This window comes from Alligator mississippiensis, chromosome 2, assembly GCF_030867095.1.
Source record: "Alligator mississippiensis isolate rAllMis1 chromosome 2, rAllMis1, whole genome shotgun sequence".
In the NCBI taxonomy this organism is placed as follows: Eukaryota; Metazoa; Chordata; order Crocodylia; family Alligatoridae; genus Alligator; species Alligator mississippiensis.
Genome location: NC_081825.1, coordinates 228,103,687 through 228,126,723, shown reverse-complemented (window position 1 = coordinate 228,126,723; position 23,037 = coordinate 228,103,687). Strand labels below are relative to the sequence as shown.

Below are 23,037 nucleotides of genomic sequence, written 5' to 3'. Positions count from 1 at the left end.
GCAGGGGGGACATGGGCACTCTTGCCTGTCACCTAAATGGGGAGCACGGCCTGACAGGGGGTGCACCAGTGCTCTCAGGGGGTCCACATGCACCCCCGTGCACCCCATACGTGTTGCCACTGGCTATTGCTGTACATTTTCCAGTATTTTTTAACATCATTTTAAAGATGAAGTGATCTAGTTTCAGTAACTTACCCTGAGAGTGTATATATTTGACAGCTTAATATATATCTCTCTGTCAGATAGATTTCTTTAACGCACAACCTAATTTTTCCCATTTCTCCTCATCACAGATCTAGATGCTAAATAACTATTTTATCTATCTTTATCATTAAGAATCTGCAAGTATTTGAAATGCTGGTCAGTATTACTATCCACATCTTGCTCTTTTTTTTGAGGGGAAGGGGGAGATTAAACCAGTTCCTCTAGTCACAAACATTTTTTGCCATCCCCAATTTCTTCCACTTTTTCAATATTCTTCTAGAAATGTATACTTGTAGTGAACTGTATTATTTAACTAAATTCCTGGCACTTCAGAATTGGTAATATAGTGTTTCATGAATAAGTTGAAAGTCCTATAAAATTGGAGATATAAATGATAAAGATGGCAAAGTGGTCATTGAGGTGTCCTATACCTCAAGAGCCTTGGTCTGACAGGACTATACCAAGTATTTTCCTTTCAATGTTCAGTATGTCATATGTACAGCCACATCAGTTATCAGAAAACCATTGCCCTCAGAAATTTAATTGCTGATACAAAAAGTGAATAATCTCATTACACTTATTAAAGTATACCAAGCCTGAAGGACTGGAATAACATTTCCATATTCTTCAGTGGATAGCTTTGTTACAATGTGAAATCAGTGTCAGCAGTTAATCTCCCACCTCAACCTGAAAGACCTTGGACACCCACAAAGCTTTCTGTAGCCAAAGCATATATGCACAATCTTGGCTCATTCGGAGCTGTCCTATTTGTTTCTGTCAACAGCAACTTCTGCTCTCCACATTGGTATGTACTTGGTAGAAGAAAAGATGGGAGCAATACATACTGTTTTTCTTATTGATGGCAGTCCTTCAGTTGCTATGGTGTGTCATGTATGTCAGATGGAAGGTTGGGGAGGCCAACTCAGCTGTCATAGGGACAATAAATCAGTCACTGATCCTCTGAAGACTCAATTATGCAGCTAACCTTCCTTGACACGTCCACTTGCTGAGGGATTAATGTCATTAGCCTCATGTTGTTACCCTTTGGGAATGAGGAGACAGAAACCTAATGTCTGACACAAAAAGTGAATAATCTCATTACACTGATTAAAATGTACCAAGCCTGAAGTACTGGAATAACATTTCTGTGTTCTTCAGTGGATAGCTTTGTCAAAATCTGAGAGCAGTCTCATTTAATCTCCTACTCCAACTTGAAAGACCTTGGACACCTGCAGAGCTTTTTGTAGCCAAAGCATATATGCACAATCTTGGCTCAGCCACTCATTCAGAACTGCCCTATTTGTTTCTCTCAACAGCAACTTCTGCTCTCCCCAGATTAGTATGTACTTGGCAGTAGAGAATCATGGAAGACATGCATACTGTTTTTTCTTACTGACAGCAGTCCTTCAGTTGCTATGGAGTGGCATGTATATGTCAAATGGAAGGCCAGGAGGCCAACCCAGCTTTCATAGAGACAATAAATCAATCACCAATCCTCTGTAGACAACATTCAAGGGTTAGCAATGAGTCGGCTAACCTTCCTTGACTCACGTCTACTTGCTGAGGGATTAATGTCCATAGCCTCGTGTTGTTACCCTTTTGGGATAAGGAGACAGGCAACCAAAATCTGTCCTACCCTGCAACAAATCCCCTTGAGCTCTGAACAGAAGAGAAGAACTACAAACCTATGGTTGTTAACTCCAGTCAACACTCCAAAACCAGAAGCAAAGAAGAAATTACAGTAATTCAGCCTAGAAATCTTAGTGACATGAGGTTCCACCATACAGGTGAAAAGCGCACATTCAGAAGGAAGCATTACTACTTCCAATTATTGTTAGATTTTAAAAAACCTCCCCAATTCCTAGAAAAAATGGGTTTCCATCTTTCTCTAGTCAAAAGCAAGGCCGCAGTTTAAAACCCTATCATCATGCCCGAGATAGACCTTATCATTTGACTGGACCACTGTCATATTTTTACTGAGGTTTAGCTCAAGTTGTTTATTCCAATTACCTTTCAAAAATCAACTTTTTGGTACCAACAGAGACTTCAATATTTACTCCTTCTCAAGATATACCTGCTGAAGCCAAGAGTTAGAATCAATTCTAGTGCTTTCTTAACCAATTGAGTAAAAATCAACAATATGCACATTTCTATGGAAAAACTTGTGCTAAACTTGTATTACAGTTTTCACATCAGGCTCCCAGATGACAGCCTCTAATTAAAGAGGCAATAAGTCATTGGCTTTGAAATCTGTTTCTTCAGTGGTATCCCTCCAAAAGAGTTTTTTCTTGATTAAATCCAGCTGATAAGATTCCTGCCTCTTTTCTCCTACTACCCACCAATTATCAGAGTATTTCAGTGACACTCAAGCCAACCACCATCCATATTAACATCTTCATGACCCTTAAGAACCATCAGCTTTTTCTTCCAAGCACCCATTTTAGACAGTTCTGTAGATCCATTTGTAGATCTGTACAAATGGAAGCACTCAAGCTATAGGTAACAACACAAGTAAAGAACGGCTAAACATATTTCAGTTTTCCACTTTAAGCTTTTTACAATGTAGTTGTTTTGCTGTGGGATTATTATACAACTCAGTGGGCATGTCTACACATGCATTAATGCACCATAATTATGGTGTATTAAGTTTAGTACCTGTAATAACAGGTACTAACTTAATGTGCTGTGATCAGGACTACTGCGCAGTAGCACCAGCACATACTTTTTTCTGATGCTAATGGGCAGTAGACTAATTCTGTTGCCCATTAGGACAGTTTTTGCCTGCCATGCTAATGGGCAGTAGAATTAGTCTACTGCGCTTGTATTGTCTCATGTAGATGTGCCCACTAACAAGCTGTTTTTCCTGCTTGCTGAAGAGAAATGCAGGGAGCCTGAAACAAGAACTGGGTTTGTCTAATTTTTCTCCTCTGTAGACAAGCCTGGTCCTCCTCAGAATGTGAAGATTGTAGATGTGTGGGGATTCAATGTTGCTCTGGAGTGGACACCTCCCCAAGATGATGGCAATGCACAGATTTTGGGGTACACAATCCAGAAAGCTGACAAAAAAACGATGGTGAGTTTTTGAAGCTTACCAGTATTTCTGCAGATCAGTGAAACTGGATAGGATAAGAGGAGGGTAATACAGAGTAGGGAGGTAGAATCCTATAACAGAAGGTACAAATTCAATCTGAGGCTAAATGCACAGAAAAAATATAATTCTTGTCATCCTTCAGCATTCAGAGCCCCAATACAGGCATCCGTGGCTCCCATACAATGCATGGGATTAGGCACTTGAGAATGGAATTAAATCAGAAAGATGCACAGCAAGCTGTCTAATGAAGCTGGGAGAAAAAGTTTAGGGAAAGAAGCCTAAGTTCCAACACTAAAAAGTGGCTACCCATACAATTCAGCTCAGAATTCTCAGCTGAGAACTGTCTACTCAAGTTATGACACCTTAAGCCCAAAAGCATTGCAGTCATGGCACTCACCTGACAGATGTGTTTTGAAATACTCTCTGATTTGGAAAAGGGACTCCCACATCCCAAGAGAATGCCCTGGCCCCTACACTACCAAGCATTCTGTGATGAGGTGGTCTCAGTCTCTCCTGCTGAAACTGTTCCACTTTGTATATCGGCTGTCCTGGGACACTCAAGCACACCAATCTGCTGGGGTGGTGGGGGGAAGTGGAAGCCTCATCTCCAATTATTTATTGTGTAAACCCTAAACACACAGACATGTTCGGACAACACCCACTGGGATCAGGCCCTATAGACAAGATAGAGGATCACCTGATTTGAGAATCCCATCAGTGCTTGGCTGTGACTGGGGCTAGGTACAGACATTACATTTAATGCATGTTAAGCACACAGAAGGTGCTTTAAAGTCATAACAGAACAGCCGTTCGCAGCACTTTAAAGCATATAAAAAATGGCAGATCCTACTCTAAGTTAATCATCAATGGATGTGGTATTAGACTAAAGCGCTTTAGGTTAGAGCGCTTTTTTACACATCAGTACCACATCTGAGCCAGGTCTTCAAGAAGCATGTATTGACATGACTTTGATGATTCTGCCAGTGAGCATGAGCACATACACAAGTACCTATCAGACTAGACAGTGAAAGAGTAGGGTTTTGAGGATTTTGGGTGGCATCTAACATGTTGGGCTCAAGCCCACAAACTGGTACTTAAGCAACCAAGACCATTGATAGATTTAGCCCCTTCAGGCATTTTGTCAATTGACACAATATTTTACCTTTATTCTGGACAAAGGTGTCAAAATTAACTTGAATTATTTGGTTTTCCCCTGTGGTAACCTGGTATTAAAAAGGTTTGTAGATACAGGAAAACAGATATGCAACAGCTTAATTTTAGTGTGTAAGGTTTTCTATGCAACTACCATAAGGGATAGAAACTTCCACTTTATGAAAATACTCATACAATTTTCATGAGAACCTGAAGATGAAGGTAAGAAAATAGGCTGGACATTTTATCTCCCTGAAAAGAACAAATGTGCTGCTTTTTCTCTATCTGGAATTGCATACCATCCCCAAAATTGTTGTTGAATGATAACCTATCTTTTCCACTTACACTAATTATGAAAGTCTGCAAAAACAAAACTAGCATCCTCTCTTATCTTTTAAATATTTTTCAACATTTACTTTCTCTCACAACATACACACTTATTCCAGGAATGGTATACTGTTTTTGATCATTATCGACGAACAAACTGTGTAGTGTCTGACTTAATAATGGGGAATGAGTACTACTTCCGAGTCTTCAGCGAAAATTCATGGGGACTGAGTGAAACTGCTGCAAACACCAAAACTCCTGTCTATATCCAAAAAACAGGTAACATATTCTTAAGATAAAGAGCTCATTTAAAACATATTCTTAAAAAAAGGGTTTCTTGTGGGTAAACCACAGATCACAAGATGAAAATACACTACTTAGGGAAGCAAAACAGAATAACTGGGCACCATCTTAGAGATATTTTCATTACTTAACACTTCACACTTACACAGAGCATTTAATCTTTGAGACTTGCTGTGCAATTAGAGTGTGGCATGGTTCTGTGTTGTTGCTACCCACACATCTTCATAAATTGTGAATCAGGCCTCAGAAGTCATGATTATAAAAAACAGTGAGTCTGAGGGTCTATATTAGCTTTCAGGGATTTTAATTTATTCATTCAAGCTTTTGCATGCAACCGTAAGGACTACAAATCCCCTTTTCCAATGAAAGCTGGAAGTCACATAGTTGCATGGCTACAGTAGTGGAAGCTTTTACAAAAAACATAACACATGAGACACACTAATTTAGGAGATTTGGCAGTACTAGTGTTTTAACTTTACTGCTTTCCTAAAACTGCACAGGTAAATTACAATTACAATTAGATTGTGTTCAACAAGGCAAGGTTTAAGAATTAGTCCTTAGTAAACTATTTTGTTTGTTTGAATTTCAGGCACCATTTATAAACCACCCAGTTACAAAGAATATGACTTCTCTGAACCCCCCAAATTCACTCACCCCTTAGCAAACCGCTCTGTGATTGCAGGCTACAATGCTACACTCAGCTGTGCTCTCAGAGGAATTCCCAAGGTACAGATTACACTGGCTGTCATTTATATGATTTATAATGAACCAAAGACCTGCTATAAATACCAAAATATTTGTATCAACTTGGTATAATTGTATATTATTATTACTGGTCTAAATTGCACAGGACATTGGTTTATACTTTTCCTTGGCACACAGGAAAAATAGTGTTTGTATAACTCAAGCATCAATCAAAAAAATACATTTTACTGGACTTATCTACATGTGCTATTAATTTGTAGAAGGCTTACTGTGCAGTAAAATTCAAAGTAAATCTTTCTGGGAGCATGTCTATATGTGCTCCCACTTGGGAACAGATTTGCTTCCAGTGGGAGCAGCCTGGTACACCTGCAGCAGCCTGGGGAACTCCAGGCTCCCCTGGTCCTACCCTGAAGCTGGCAAGGGGCATGGGGCCAGTCCTAGTTGGCACAGGGCCAAGAGAGCTCTGCTGGCTGCAGTGGCAGCTGTCTTCTGGCCCCGTGCACACTGGGAGGAGACCTGACATGCACAGAGCCAGGAGAGAGCTGCCCCTGAAGCAGGCAGAGCTCTTCTGGCATTGTGCCCATCAATACACACAGCTGCCAGCAAGCCCCAGGGGGTTATTGGGAGCTGTTCCCCGTGTGGGGCAGCTGCCAATGAGCCTCCTTCCAGGCAGGGGGGCACGGGGCTTGCTGGCAGCTGCCCTGCTTGGCATGGAGCTATCTGCTTGGGGGAGTGGGTGGGGGCTGGGAATCCAGTCTTCTCCTGTCCCCCAGAACAGCTCTGTGTGGCTGGATTCCCAGCCACCGTGTGCAGCACGGAGCTGCTGCAAGGGATAGGCAGGATTCCCAGCCCCCAATTGCCCTCCCAAGCTACCAGCTACATGCCAGGAGCTGAGACAGGGGGCAGAGAGCTCCCCATTCCTGGCACTGATTGGCTTCCAGTTCCTGGGGGGAGCCGGAGAGCTAAGCAGTGCCACGACTGGGGACAGAGAGCTCCCTGTCCCCTGTGGCCCCCAGCTGATGAGACTGACTGAAAACAAAGAGCATATCTGCTCTAAGTCAGCATCTACACAAGTTTCATCGTTTCATAGTTTCGTAGTTGGTAGGGTCTGAAAGGACCTGAGGAGATCACCTAGTCCGACCCCCTGCCACAGCAGGAAAGAGTACTGGGGTCAAATGACCCCGGCCAGATGTTTGTCCAGCCTCCTTTTGAAGACCCCCAGGGTAGAAGCCAGCACCACATCTTTTGGAAGTTGGTTCCAGATCCCAGCCGCCCTGACAGTGAAATCGCACTTCCTAATGTCTAGCCTGAAACTACCCTCCACTAGCTTGTGTCCATTGTTTCTTGTAACTCCTGGGATTGCTCAGGGGAACAGGGACTCTCCCAATGCCTGCTGGTCCCCCTTGACTAGTTTGTAGACTGCCACTAGATCCCCTCTCAGCCTTCTCTTTTGGAGGCTGAACAGGTTCAGGTCCCTCAGCCTCTCCTAGTAGGGCCTGCCCTGCTGACCCCTGATCATGCGGGTCCTTTGGACCCTCTCCATATTGGCCACATCCCTCCTGAAGTGCGGCACTCAGAACTGGACGCAGTACTCCAGCTGCAGCCTGACCAGTGTCACATAGAGGGGGAGGATCACCTCCTTGAGATGCATCTGTGAATGCACGACAAGGTATGGTTGGCCTTCCAGACCGCGTCCCCACACTGTCGGCCCATGTTCATTGTGGCATCAATGATGACTCCAAGTGTTATCGTACAGTGGGCATGTCTACACATGCATTTATGCCAGCTTCAATTTACTACATAATAAATTACTGCGCAGTAAGCAGGAACAGGCCAGTGTCTACATATCCATTAGTACACAGTAACTAATTGGGCGTTAATTTGATACTTGCATGATGCAGGTATCAAATTTATGCTCAAGTTGGCGTAAGTCACCATATTTACTGCTCAGTGTGGGCACACGTGTAGATGCGTGCCCGTACTGTGCAATAATTTCAGTTACTACACAGTTAATGTGCACGTGTAGACACACTCAGTATCTACTGCACAGTTAGCTACTACCTGTAAATACAGCTAGTAAATTAACTGCACAATAGACTAATTTACTGCACAGTAAACATGTGCGCAAGTAGACGGTGATGTTTTACTGCTCAGTAGACTCTACTGAGCAGTAAAGCATCTCGTGTAGACACACCCACTGAGACAACGTGACACCTAAGATTTTACACACCCAGGTACAAAAGTTGAAAAATTAAATTTGTTTAATGTGATGTTACCTCTGCTCTCTTGCATCTCTTCATTACAACTGTATGTTTCAGAACAGGAAAGCTCAATGAAACATACTATTCACTTAATGGTGTAAAATGGAGCTCCATTTTTTTTTATTGCCTACAGTTTACCTATCTAACTTTTTGTGTTTTTGGATGTATATTGTGTGATCAAGCAATATGACATTCAGTTGTAGCATACATATCAACGAGGAAATGTAAAAAAAAACTCACCCAAGGAATATTTGAGAGGCAGGGATTTCTTAGGGTAATATCTTTTACTGGACCAACTGCATAGTTGAGATGCATTCGAAAGCTTGTCAAACTATGACATTCTTCATCAGGTATTGATTATGGGCACTGAAAGACACACAGCTCCCCACTGTAACTCATGGCACTTGAAGGAAGTACCATGAGTTACAATGATCCCCCAGACTCAACAGATGTCTACTTTTGGGTCAGGCAGGTTGAGGGATTAAGCTGCAGTTTGGAGTGGTGGCAAGTCTGCATCTGCTCTCCCCTAGACCTGTCCCTCCCCACGCCCAGCCCAGCCATGTCTTCAGAATGGGAGGGGGGATAGAGAGCAGAAACAGCTCAGTCTTCAATTTGCCCAGCCTGTGGTGGAGGGTGGGATGCATGGATTGGAGCCCCCCCGACACCTCGGGTGCAGGCTGGGCAAACTCCAGATGGAACTCCCTCTGCTTCCTTCGCCCCCCTCCCATTCTAAAGACAACACCAGGAGCACATCTGGGCTGTGTCAGCTCATCCCTGCTCCTGATGTGGGCTGACACAAGTTAATAAAGGCGTGCCACTTTGAAGTGCCTTCATGTGAACCCTCATGTCACAGAATCGAGCCCTTTTAAAACTCTGCAGCCAGGCACTTCTGCAAGGGTACAGCTGTAGAGCACTTCAGAAGGCCAATCACACAACAAAATGTCATTTGTGTCAGTGCCCTAAAGGCCTTCAGAAAACCTACATCCACAGTACCTAAATTAAGATTAGACAGCTACAAATCTTTCATTTCATAAGTTTTGTTTAAAAGTGCTAATTTTCATGTCCTTCAGCCAAAGATCTTTTGGTACAAGAATAAAGTAGATCTCTCCGGAGATGCCAAGTACCGTATGTTCAGTAAACAAGGAGTGTTGACCCTGGAGATACGGAAACCCACTCCATTTGATAGCGGCTGTTACACCTGCAAAGCTGTTAATGACAGTGGTGAAGCTGAAATAGAGTGCAGACTGGATGTCAGAGGTAAGAAAATGAATTCTATAGACAAAATTCCCTCTAAAAGAAATGGATGATAAATTTCAATAAAAACTGTGGCTGCCCTTCAAGCAGAAACAGTTGATAGCTGAAGATAGAACTTTAAGTCAATTTAATAAGTGCACAGAAAAAAGTAAAATGATGTTTTTCAAACTGATGTACAGCTATTATTACACTCATTTTGTGACTGTTCTAGATGTGTGCCTACATTTTGTTCTTATTTTGCTTTAGTTTCACGTCTTTATTTTTTCATGCCAGTTTCTCCACTGTCTCATTGTCTTTTACCTCTTTTACTTCCTCCAGCACCTCAGTAAAACTCACCAGGTTGGTTCAACAGCAAGTAAAGGTATGAATTGAGCTTCCTTGATTAAAACAATGAGTTAGCATTGGATAAAAGAATGATGAACAAGTAGTTGGACAGTGATCCATGTTGAGTTATTCATTCAATTCAACAGTTTAGTGGTTACTTATAAGTTCATTTTTCAAGATAGTTCAATTAGATGCTACAGAGTACCTTAAATAGACTTATATTTAAATCTCAAGGAGCTTAGACAAATTGTAAACTATTTGTAAAAGAGAGAGGGAAGTTGTCAGAATAATGAAATGGCCCCGTGGGAATGTTTCTTCTTAAATTTCCTCAAAGCTTTCTGTCTAAGAGAGTGGGGAGGCATGTATGCCATTTATTAGCACAAATCTAATATGTGACAATAATTCACATGCTTTAATATAAAATCACTTTCTTTCAATTAAAAAAGTGTCATTCTTATATCTAAAAGTGTGTTATGTACTTTAGACATTTTTTAAATAAAATACATCATCAAACATATCTGTTCATGACACTCAAACTACCTCTCCTCTTTCTGTCTCAGAGAGTATGAAGAATGGAACTTGAAAAGGAAGAAACAAATACAGGATAATCTTAGATGGACATAATTCTTTGCTTATTTTTAAATGCCATTTAGTGAGTGTGTATTTGGAAGAGGGATGCAGGTATTGGGTTTAGATTCTTACACAGTATATGTTGCTCTTTCCAGAAAACCATTTAAATAGTACTGGCCCTCAGGATCATATGTAGAAATGCAAGGAAAGGGAAAAGATGTTTCCTTATAAGTATGGATCATCTTTTAGGTCAGAAAAATTAAACAGTAGATAAAAGCTCTAGATACGAACAATTAGATAGGAAGTCCGAAATTCCCTAATGCTAAAATAAATTCTATCCATTTCAGCTTATTAGTTATTTTCAAAATTCTGAGATTTCTGACAGGGCACTCAACTGCTCAGAAACATAAAATATAGTAAAATCTTAACTGGTTATTCATACTAGTGCTTCAACTTTCATCATATCAAAGCCTACATGCAAGAGACTGCCTTCCTCTTTCAAACTCCAATAGCCAGCTCTACTGAGTCCATACAAGTATTCATTTTTAAAGTGTCTAGAGATCCCTGCTTGTCCAAAATACAGTTTGAGAATACTTGCTCTTTGCTTACTTGTATAACATTGTCTCTGTTAACTATTCACTAATCTTCTCATTTGGAAAAACACAACAACATAAACCTCTTTTTGTTTTTAGATGCGTCTTCAGCTGAATCACAGACCTCATGAAAAAAATTTAAATTTGAGTTAGTTTGTATTTGTATTAGGCAGACCACTGAAAGATAGAGTTAGTAAGCTATTTGCAAACATAACATTTCAAAAGACAAAGCTTGTCATGAATTCCATAAAAAACTTATTTTACCTTGTATCACCTTAGATTTTTTCATCATTTGGAAACTAGTTTTACATATGTATCCAGAAGTTATGTTTTCAGTTGACTCTTTGAGTTTCCATTAAAAACAAAAATAAAATATAACCCTCTTCCTTCTGGGAAGTCTCCTGCTTACCACTTCCTACCCCTTTTCAGCATACAGTAATTGTTGTAAGTCCCTAGGTTAACATTACTCTTTTTGTATGTTGGCATAACAAGAGAAGATATTTCTCAAAGAATCAACATGAAGAAATTGAAGTAACACACAACACTCATAATTCTCCCCTCTGAGATATTCAGCTGTTAATGGCTTAGTATTTCTAACACAGCAGATAGATTATGTTACACTGTGGAATACCCCTTCATAATAAAGACACCTGTGCAATGAATGCTGGATTATGCTGTATTTTATTTACACAGCAGAACAGAGGGATGAATAAATAATCAAACTTTCTTCTAAAACTAGACATGGCTTTTTTATATGGGCATTTATCTTCTATAAAATGTATTGCCATTCACTGGAGTATATCAGAATATGCAAGTGGAAATATAAGGGAAAGTACTTGCAACATTTTCCCCTATTTTATAACCAATTCTATTTTTAATTTTTTAACATATCGAACACCATATATATACATAAAAAGTATGTTCAGTATCATAGAAAGCTTATTACCTGAACAATATAGCAGAATTAGGTGATCACCCATGGCATCTGTGTTGACAACGTCTGCAGAAAAGTAAGGGACTGATTTACAATGCCACAGGCTTATATAGCACCTTTTTAATCTGAAAAGAGTTGTGTTTTACAGATTATATCTTAATATCTGAAGGGCTCTTTGAATAATTATTGCTATGGAGACATTGTAGGCCTTCACACGTTATTTTAATGTAGGACTAAAAGAGAACACAAAACTTATATTCCTAAAGATGATGGAGTTTTCCATGAGGCAAGGATTTCTTAGGGTAATATCTTTTATTGGACCAACTGCATGGTTGGAATAGAGTTAGATAAGCTTTCAAATGCAAGACATTTTCATCAGGTCTGACCAGAAGGAGACAAGCAAAGAATAGTAAAGAACACTATTACATTCCTGGCTGTTAAATGTATTTAAACTACACTGAGGGTAGTTCACTTACTGCAAGTGTGATTAACAGTGGCACAAAGTGATTCAACTTGATGTCTTCATCAAAGAAATCTTTGTCCTTATGCTATATACTCATGAAATTCCAGTATGCAAATGCTATTAGAATAAAAAAATAAAATCAGCAACAGCATACTGCATTTACATGCATACAGGATAAGTGCATAATTCACTTACCTGCATAACACAGTATTAATGCATATTGCTTGATTACAACACTTCCAGGTACCTGTGTATCAGTTAAACATATAAACTGATTAAGTGCATATCATTTTTTAGCCTGTCTACTTTCAGCCTTGAAACTACCAGATACAAAAGCACTGACAAAGCCATTAGCAATACTCATCAAGTACTGTACTGGTTAATTGCTTAGGAACTGACTACTTTTTAGCTAATTGTGCTCCCTTTAACTGCATCAGAAACAGTGAAAAGGAAGCAGCTGTCAAAAGGCTGCTATTAGACTTAAAAATGACAGGGGCTAATCAGTTTCATGGCCATTCTCTCACCTCATTTTCCAGGCTTATAATTATTAGAAACCTCAAAAATGAGGAGAGCTAGTCAGTGTCTGGACACCTAATGCCACAATATTGACAGTACCATGTAAGTGAGAAGTATTGCTTACAGTGCTGTCAGTGCTCTGGTATTAGCAGCTCCAGAATGAACTAGTTTTCTGGGTGTTCATAGTTTCTAACACTTGTAATCAAAACTGGTATTAGACCCTTGAAAACATGCAGGCAACAGCCTTGAAACTACCAGATACAACAGCACTGACAGAGCCATTCGCAATACCCATCAAGTACTGTACTTTCTCTTACACAACATGCACATTTTTCAAAAAAATTAGCCACCAGAAATTGGGGTTCATACTTAAGCAAGAAAATACAGTAATAGCAGCTTCTGCAACAGGAGCTTCTGCTGGGAGAAAGAGAAAAGACTACTGCACATGCTGCACAAAGGACAACACGGTGAACAGGCAGGGCTAGCTAGCTGCTGGCTATGGACAGGAGAAGCCCTGCAAGCCAACTTTGCTGCCTGTGCGCAGTATCACTATCCCTTTCCCTTGGCAGAAGCTCATGCTGAAGAAGCTGCTACTAACACAGCAAGACCCTCTGCCCTAGCACCTGGGGCTTGGCTTTGCTGTATTTCTAAAGCAGAGCAAGCCCTGGGTGCTGGGACAGAGCCTCCTGCTGAATCAGCTGAGTGGGCTCTCAGCTGTCTCTGCAGCTGCTAGCTAGGATCAAGCCCACCTAGCAGGCTCTGCTGGCTATCCACCTAGCTCAGCTCAAGAGAAAAGAGGCCAGGCAGTTTGGCTCATTCAACAGCATCTGTGGCATCCTGAAGCTAGAGCAGCCACAATGTTTTGCTCTCCCCACCTTACTGCAGCTGCCAGTGTTTTCCCTGGAAAAAACCCATACTTTTTAGTATTTTCAAAGAAAAAAAATCTTTTTCTCTTAATTATGCCTTTAAAAACAAGGGGGCATGTTGTATGAAAGAAAATATGTTATACTGACTAGCTCCCCTCATTTTCAAGGTTTGTAATAGTTAGTCAGCACAGCTATTAGAAGCCTTAGAGGGGAGCTAGTCAGTTGTACAATGACTAGTAGCACAGCACATGGTGTTTAACAAGGATTGATTGTTCATTTTAACTTTGCTTAAGTGCATCCTCCAGGTGAACAATGCATGACCACTAATGGAATATACCAGATTGAGATACCAGTGACAGGCATTTTCAAAATGCACAAGACAAAAAAGTACTAAAAAGGAAACCTGTTTATCATGCAGACTCCATAAATAAGTGACTACTAACGAATGGTCTCCTCTAGCCAAATGGAGTGAACTGCTACTTCTTGAGTACATCCAGGAGTACAAATACAAAGAAGAATGGGTTGCTTTTTCAGTTTAGTGGCTCCTTGCAAACATAATATAGAAGTCTTAAACAATAATAGGGCAAACTGGAGTGATCCACATGAATTAAAATAAGGACACATAATAAAAAGTTACATTTAAAAAAGCAATAAACCAATTTTAATACTAAAATGCTAGCCATTCTTCAGACACTGAAAAATGCAGATAACTTGACGTTAGATAAATCACTAACTGATAATCGTAAGCCATGTGATACTACATACCACAAGCCTAGCCAATTTAAGAAAAAGCATGTACATCCTCCTCAACCACATCTGAACACAGGCTATTTCCAACAACAGAACTACACTAAAAAAATCAGTGACAAATGATAATGTGTTTCCTGCATGGAATCTACTCCCTGCTACTATATCAACTTGCAAGTCAAGACTGACACCTTGTGGTCTCCTGGAATGTTCAATGAATTTTCTTTTCACCAAGCAACTAGCATCCTTCTCTTCATTTGCTAGATTTCCCCATCTTTTTTTCCCTTAAACTCAGATGAAGAAATCATTTTAAAGATACCAAGGCAAAGTTCCACCATATTCTTATTTCTGCTAAGTATTATTACAAAACAGTTTTTACTGCTGACCTCTATCTTGGAAACGATTTACAAAACAATAATACATTCATCAAAAAGAATTATATGTATTCATATATTAGTTAGCTTATCTGTAATTCTAAAGCACATAAGGGTCTGACTGTAACATGCACTGGAACCATCAGGGCCATTAAAACTAATATGGCTAGGAAAATGACCATAATTTACGACACATATAATTCCACAATGCTTGCTTTAATGCAAGGAGGAGAGGAACTCAAGCATTAGAATGTGAGGAATAAAAGTGAGAGTTAACAACTTATCTATTTTTTATGTCATTTTTTGGACTTCTTGCCTAGCTGCTGTGTGCATATCTGCTTTCAAGGGCAATGTTTTTAACTGATAAAAAGGTTTTAAACTAATGTTCCACAAGGTCAAGATATTTTACATCTATACCTGACATGAAGGTGGATTTTAAATTCCATTTGTATCAGTCATAACTTCCCCCTTTTCTTTCCCAAGCTGTACTCATTGCCAAGTGAGGTTAGCATGATATCTGGTGATTCTGAAAATAAGTCTGGGGGAAGGGAAGAGGAGGAGGAATCTATTTCAAAGGCTTTTAGGCTTGGTATATTTTGCATGCAGATTTGCTACCAGCTATCTGGTATTTCTGTACAGGAGGGTTGTAGAGCCTATTCATCCTTTTGTACTATAAAAATCTGCAAACATGCCACAAGTATCTCTAATAGTATTTTTATACTGTTTAAAATATCTTCTTTTAAATCAATTACCCAATCCTTTTGGTACTGTTCCTTACTGCCATTTTTTCTAAATCTGAGCATCTGAATTATGTCAATAGCAGTAACATTACATGACTGAAACTTCAGTCACTTTTCCACTCATATGCCCATAAAATTATTCATTTGCTTTTTCTAATGCCAATTTGGGAAAGTAGTCCCTGCAGTCATCTCAGCTCCTTAAGGGCAGGTGCTACTAGCTAATCTCCCATGAATGGAAATATGCAGAGGCAGCTCTTGAATAAGATTATTAACACGTAATTTGTATATTGAGTTTATTGCATCTACCTGTTGTGGAATCAGAAAAAATATATGCCTTAAACTTTGATTATTTTAGTTATAAGATGACATAACCGCTTTGTGTAGAATTGCTGGCTCTGTACAGTAGAACAGATAAGGACAAGTGTTTGTTCTTTGTAACTCTTCTGCAACTGCTTCGCTCACCGCGGCCTTGAAGGTAGCAAAAAAAAAAGTATGTACAAAGTAGATTTCCAGGTGCAAGAAGGAGGTTTGTGAACTAACCTCACCTCCCTCATAATTCCCATCCTGATTACAGCAAAGAAATAATGAAGTAATATTATAGCCGCTTTTCATGCTAATTTCACTATATGATCACGTGAGTTGTAAGCGACTGTTAAAAAGTATATAAGCCTCCTGATTTTGCTCTTGGGGGGGGACCCCTTCCAAGTGCTTGGGAAATCCATGTCACTTTGGAACTCCCCCTACAGCTGTAGTTTCTTTTGAATAAAAGCTTCTGCTGACCTGACCCAAAAGTACTGTGTGTGTTTCCACGACACTGTCTACACTCTGAATTCTCCGCATCCAATTCAAGTTCTTTCATACTCTTGTTAGATCACTGGATGGAAATGTAAACAACTGAGGCTATATTTCCCTTTTATAAATTGGCATCCAAATATTTATATTGTGTTGCTGTGTTGTCAGTTCCTAATCCTACAAGACCACAACCAGAGGCCCACTGCCCCGGAGCCTGTGTAAGGCTGTGCCTAGGCAAAGGGGTCTGGGTCCACACTGGCTAGGAACAGAAGTTACACATAAACCAGTTTGAGTGATCAGAAACTGGTTTAAACCTGTGACAGATGGCCAAAACTGGTTTAAGATAAACCTGGTTGAATGGAGTATCAGACATAACTGATTTAGGTCAAACTGGTTTATGGAACTTCAGTCCCAGACCCCTTCCTGGTTCTAATTAAATCACAGCCCCCCCAGTCTCCCAGGATGCTTTACAGCTCTGGGCTGGGCTGGGCTGTCCTGTCTGCTCCAGCAGAGCAGGGTTGGCCGTGCCCCTCTGCTTTCTAGCCCAAGCAGTGAAAGCTGGCTGACAAGAGGGTGAAGGTGGAAAACTGGCTGGGGACACAGCCCAGTCTGCCTGGCAGGGGCAGAGCAATTCCTACCAGACTTTCCTCCCCTACCCCTGCTGGAGTTGAGGGGGGGGGGGGGCAAGGCTGTAGGCCAGCAGGCTCAGGCAGAGGGGAGGGAGGGGGATTTAAACTCCTCCATGGCCTGCAGGACACCAGCCTAGGTCTGCATGGGGCAGCTGCCACATTTCTGCACCCCCCTAACCCACTCCCTACATATGCAGAGGAAGAGGGCAGCTCCTACCAGAGTTTGTTCCCACTCTCCCCACTCCAGCAGAGATCAGGGGGCATGGCCATGCCTAAACTGGGCCAGCAGGGTGAGGTGGGGAAGGGAGGTTTAATCCCCCTTCCCCACTGGCACAGGACCCCAGACGAGGTCTGCCTGGCAGGGGCACAGCAGTCCCTTTCAACCTCCCCCCTCCGCTCCAGTAGTGCAGTGGGGAAAAGCCTGGCAAGGGCTGCTTCTCCCTTCCCCACTCCAGGCACACTGGCTGGGGACTGGGCAGGCCAGGGGGATGTTTAAACCCCTCCCCAATCATACTCAGTGGCTTGTTGGGGCTTGGCAACGACCCCCTCAGCTCAGCTTCCCTCCAGCCTTCTGGCCACTGCAGAAGGAAGAGGGCTTACTATAGCACTCCCCAGCTTCTAGCCTGAGCCACTGCAGGTGTGTGGCTTCATTTCTGGAATCAAAAGTCAATGTCTATTCACTTGCTTCTCAGTTCAGTCTACACAGGTTAGACTAACCTGCAAAGATTTAATCAATTCAGGCTCGGGCTTTTTGAATGTCTGTGCTTAGCCCCAGGCTCCATTCTAGAATAGGGGCTGCTCTGAGATGGCTTTGGGATCAGTCCAGGCAGATGCACATTCCACAGCTATCGCATACAGAAACAGATCTTATGTATTTGGCATTATTCTTTGCATATAAGGAAACAGTCTCTAAACCAGTGGTTCTCAACATTCTTAGGCTTCAGGCACCTCTCAGTAGACTCAAGGCCCCCTCAGAAAATGTTGTTCTGTTTGCTCTCACTATTTTTTGACTACAGAAAAATAATAGAGCAATTCTGTTGCAAAGAACTCTGAAAGACCACAACAGGTCAGCATGCTTTTTTAATACTATGGATTCCTATGTGAAAATTCTGGGTGTATCTTGTGAATCATGTTTGCACACGCACCCCACAGCACCCTAGAAAGATCTCAAGGCACCCCAGGGTGCCAGGGTACCCTAGATGTGAATCACTGGTCTGAACATTCCTCACCAAGAAAACTTCCAGTCACATTCTTAAACCCCACAAAAAATAACCCAAAGAATGCTGTGTTCTTTTAATTGTAAACAAGTATTACCAGAACTCTGTATTTTCAGCAAAAGCTTTCATTTGAGATGACTTAGTGGCAATTCAATCCGGCTGCACACATGCGCCAATGTTCTCTGAAAGAAAAAAAACAGTAACATTAACCGTTGACAGGTGATTCACAGCAGGAACAAAACAATCTATAGCAGCGATTCTCAACCAGGGCACTGCAGCCGTGGAAGGGCTAGGGGCGAGGCGAGGGAAGAGCTTGACATCCTTTCAAGGGTGCTACTGGGTGCAACACAGTGTTGCCACCGTTCAGCATGCAAACATGATTCACAAGACGCATCAACCCTGCCTTCCGACAGACTTGACAGCTACCTACCTCTCATCAGATAAACCCAGAGATTTCCAACAAGAATCCATGGTGTTAAAATCATGGTGCCCTGCTGGGCGCTTTCTGGGTTCTTTGCAAGAGAAGAATTGCTCTAGTATTTTGCTGTCAGCACACCCTGCCCTGACAGGACCCACATGCAAGGCATGGGACAGGGGCTCCAGTTAAAAACATCAGGCAGAAATGGCAGCAGCCATGGTTTCTTGGGAAGCCAAAGTCCATGAGCTGGAATGGGCAGGCAGAGAGCAATGGTCCCAACAGCAGGGTGCCAGCAGCCTTCTCCTTGAAAGAAGCACGAGGGCTTCTCTAGGTGATATCTTTTATCGGCTCAACTGTGAAGCTGGGATAGAGTTAGATAAGCTTTTACATGCAAGACATTGTTCTTCAGGTCTGACCAGAGCAAGTCAGGCACAGCTTAGTAAAGAACAGCTGTGGGAGGGGGTGAGAGAAATTCCCCAGGGAGGACAGACGTACATTAGCAGAGCAAGCCGATTACTAGAAAAGCAGTGCACAGAGCTCCTTAAGGTGTCTGTACGCATCTTCTCTGGGTTTAATTCATGCCTTCCCCCCTTTTCTCGATGGGGCATATTTGATTAATTAATTTAGTCTTCTTTATTCTTTCTCTGAAGCTGTTGTCATCTTGCCCCCCTTTCTTGGTTGCTCATAATTTTGACTGGTGGGGAGAGAAGAGTTAAATTGCAGCTATCTAAACATCTGTCTAAAGAGAAATGTTCCTGTTTATGACAATAATAGAAACCTAGTTCTACGTATCCAAGCATTTGTGGACACCTTTAAGAACAAGTGATTCATTTACGCTATCAGAACCAAAAGCAATGTATCCAAAGCGCGCTGGAGCAAACAGGTCAGAAATCATTCCACCCTCCCCACAGTCGTGGACCACCACATCCCCACAAGGGTAAAATGTGTCCTTTGTGACAGAGCAACAAGTGCACAGGGGTTATCAGAAACACTTTCTTTATCAAAGAAGTCTGAATATGGCTCTGTCGTTTAAAATACCACGGGGTACTTGAGAATGCACTGAAGAAACAAACCTGACCAAACAGCTAGTATAGGTACTCAACAGATATTTTTCTCTTTCAAATTTTTACAATTATTCAGTGGAAAAGATAGTTGAATAACAGCTGGGAGGAGATCAGTACCAAGGCTACCATGCATCCGGGTTTTAACAGACATGTCCTCTTTTTTGGCCCCCTGTGCTGCGGCCGGGCGGGTTTTTTTAATGCAGCAGGCAAAATGTCCGGGATTTCCTCCCGCGGCCGCATTCAACATGGCCGCCGCTCGGTGGAACGACAGCTCCCAGGAGTCTCCGCGCGAGGGCGCATGCGCGCTTGTATGCTAACGTCAAGACCTGAGTTTTCAGTTTATTGCGGAAAAACAGAGGAGGGGGCGCCGTGCTGGTCTGCGCGCGCACGCAGACGCGGACGGCCAGGCGGGGGATGGAAGGTGGTGTCCTGCCCACTTTACTCAACAGGGTGAAATGCCGCTGCTGCTGTGCGGCCCGCACAGCAGCAGCGGCATTTCACCCTGTTGAGTAAAGTGAGCAGGGGAGCTCTGTTTAAAAAAAAAAAAAAAAAAAAGTAAAATAATGGGTATTTGGAATCTGTTTTCTTAAAATGATTGAGACAGGGGTTGGTTTCTAAATTGCTTTAAAGTTGTAAATAAATCAACAAAACCCCATTGTGTTAAACTGACAACTGGATAGATAGCTATAGTGGCATTTCAATTTAAGCATGGAAAAATGCGGGTTCGGGTTTTTTTAAATGGGTGAATTTAGGGTTTTTATCAGACAGTTTGCAAATGGAAATACGGTAACCCTATTTTCATGGATACTTGATGAGCAATCAGCAATTGCTGAGAAAGATATGCTCTACACAGAAGTATGCATAGGCATGACTGGAAGAAGCACAGGAGAGGACTGACAGTATATAAAAATGTACATTTTTAATTTTTGTGACAATTATTTTTGTTTCACATTGCATTTCTGAGGCAATAACACTTGTTATCTACTGTAGCAGTTAGAAATACCACCCCTTCCCCGCTCTCCGGACAGGTGTCGTCTTTTTTGGTACTGGAAATATGGTAACCCTAAAACTACAGAGACCTTCAATCTTAGCCAGACACTCACTGCCTCTTTTCAATACCTCTTTTCAACACCACTGTCTTGTTGCATTGCTTGAACTGTTATGAAATTATTTCATGCACAACTTGAGCCAAGAAAGTAAAGGTTGTGTGGGTTGTGTCAGACAGTGAAAGAAAATAATGCATGTGCTATTTTTAACATAGAGATAACAGATAATATCTCTCCATAAGAGAGAATCATATCACAGTAAAAGAAATGCAACTAAATACTTCCATAAGGTTTACATTTAAAGGATCTAGTTCCCACTCCAGTGACGTGAAATACTTTTTTTATTTTGATGCTATTAAAGGCATGTACAATATATTACCTCAGGTATGGGGCATATTGTCAGAATCTAGACTTGAATATTAAATCTTCATATGCTGTAGCAGAAATGTAGATTTTAAAAATTGTACGGAAAACATATGGAGTGCAGAGAACCACTAAGAAAAATACCCTCTACCCTTATAATTTCCAATTGCATATTACATCCAGAAATGCAGTGAGATGCATATAATATAACAAAAATGAAGGGCATGAATGTACTGGTACAATACACCTTAACGATGTTACCAGCTGATCTTGTTTGCATTATGAAAATTAATAAAAATTGGGATTTGTTTTCTGTTTCCCTACAGCAGGTCCCCAGTTCCAGGTTTTCTGTCTTTTACTTCACTCTTGAGATGCACAGTCAAGCTCTGCTTGACTTGCACTGGTTTAATTACAAATCTCTATCCAGGAAACATACTAGTTTTTATACTTTTCTCTTACGGTGATGTTATAGTTTCATAGATAGTTTCATAGATGTTAGGATCGGAAGGGACCTCAATAGATCATCGAGTCCGACCCCCTGCATAAGCAGGAAAGAGTGCTGGGTCTAGATGACCCCAGCTAGATACTCATCTAACCTCCTCTTGAAGACCCCCAGGGTAGGGGAGAGCACCACCTCCCTTGGGAGCCCGTTCCAGACCTTGGCCACTCGAACTGTGAAGAAGTTCTTCCTAATGTCCAATCTAAATCTGCTGTCTGCTAGCTTGTGGACATTGTTTCTTGTAACCCCCGGGGGCGCCTTGGTGAATAAATCCTCACCAATTCCCTTCTGTGCCCCCGTGATGAACTTATAGGCAGCCACAAGGCCGCCTCTCAACCTTCTCTTGCGGAGGCTGAAAAGGTCCAGTTTCTCTAGTCTCTCCTCGTAGGGCTTGGTCTGCAGGCCCTTGACCATACGAGTGGCCCTTCTCTGGACCCTCTCCAGGTTATCCGCATCCTTCTTGAAGTGCGGTGCCCAGAATTGCACGCAGTACTCCAACTGCGGTCTGACCAGCGCCCGATAGAGGGGGAGTATCACCTCCTTGGACCTATTCGTCATGCATCTGCTGGTGCACGATAAAGTGCCATTGGCTTTTCTGATGGCTTTGTCACACTGCTGACTCATGTTCATCTTGGAATCCACTAGGATTCCAAGATCCCTTTCCACTTCCGTGCCACCCAGCAGGTCATTCCCTAGGCTGTAGGTGTGCTGGAAGCCTGAATGTGAAGCCTTCTGAATGTTTTATATCTAGGAGTCCATTCTGGGAATGCTTCAGAGCTTTCCTGGTTCTCATAGCTTGAAATCATATCTTGTGACAATAGCACTCAGGGATAAGGTAAACTATGCTGGATTTGATCCAATTCCTGTTCTAGTTTTAGCTTGCTTTGCTTACACAGGAGAAATAGTCCAAGGATAGTGTGAGTTGACTGTCTGACAGTCCTTGCTGAAGATACCTGTTGTGTTCTAACTCAGCTCCGCATGGCATGTATATGTCACAGGGAAATGTCATGACCCACATTGGAAAGGGTTTCTCTTGAATTAAATGGGCATGTCTAATTTATTCTTCTCATGAATTTAAGGGGACAGTGTTATCAAACTAGATCATCTGGAGTGAAAGAAAAAAGTGGTTATATTATGCTGAAGTCACTAGTTAGTTGTAAATTAGAAAGCTCAGGCCCTGCTAGTAGTGTAATCATCTAGTGCCCAGCATGGCTAAGTGCCCAAGTATTTACCCAGCTTCTCAGGGAGGTTCAGCAGCCCTCACTGTGCTGCAGCACCTACACAGATGAAATGCTAGTTTAAAACTAACTTTGGCATGTCTGCATGAGCTTCAGTCACAGCAGCATTTTCAGCATAGATATAACCTGCATTTTTTTTTTCCAAAGAATATAAAAAAATTAAATGAACCAATAGGCAAGCTACATGCACAGGAGTCCTTTCACCCACCATTGATGGAACGCAGTAGCTCTTTAACTGTATATGACACTTTACAAGAGAAAGGACAAGAGAGAAAAGTTACAAATTGGAGTTTAAGGAGATAGATTGTAATAATGATGGAATTTGGCCAACACATCGCAGCTCAGAT

At 41.7% G+C, this 23,037-nt stretch overlaps 1 protein-coding gene and 1 long non-coding RNA gene across 2 annotated transcripts in view; one reads left to right on the top strand and one right to left on the bottom strand.

Moving 5' to 3' along the window:
• Nucleotides 1–16,208, top strand: part of MYBPC3 (myosin binding protein C3) — a 123,324-nt gene extending 107,116 nt beyond the window's left edge. Inside the window, exons 29-34 of the mRNA XM_019477175.2 lie at nt 3,138–3,277; nt 4,894–5,053; nt 5,667–5,803; nt 9,114–9,300; nt 9,616–9,658; nt 10,182–16,208. Coding sequence (XP_019332720.1) covers nt 3,138–3,277; nt 4,894–5,053; nt 5,667–5,803; nt 9,114–9,300; nt 9,616–9,626 — 635 coding nt within the window. The 3' untranslated portion in view covers nt 9,627–9,658; nt 10,182–16,208. The remainder of the gene's footprint in view (nt 1–3,137; nt 3,278–4,893; nt 5,054–5,666; nt 5,804–9,113; nt 9,301–9,615; nt 9,659–10,181) is intronic.
• The window catches only part of LOC109280557 (uncharacterized), an 87,616-nt gene extending 67,760 nt beyond the window's left edge, over nt 1–19,856 (bottom strand). The window contains exons 1-4 of the long non-coding RNA XR_009460133.1: nt 19,662–19,856; nt 18,160–18,244; nt 12,195–12,298; nt 11,731–11,784 (exon numbers count right to left, since the gene is read on the bottom strand). This is a non-coding gene — a long non-coding RNA (uncharacterized LOC109280557). The remainder of the gene's footprint in view (nt 1–11,730; nt 11,785–12,194; nt 12,299–18,159; nt 18,245–19,661) is intronic.
• Between the last annotated feature and the right edge of the window lie 3,181 nt (nt 19,857–23,037).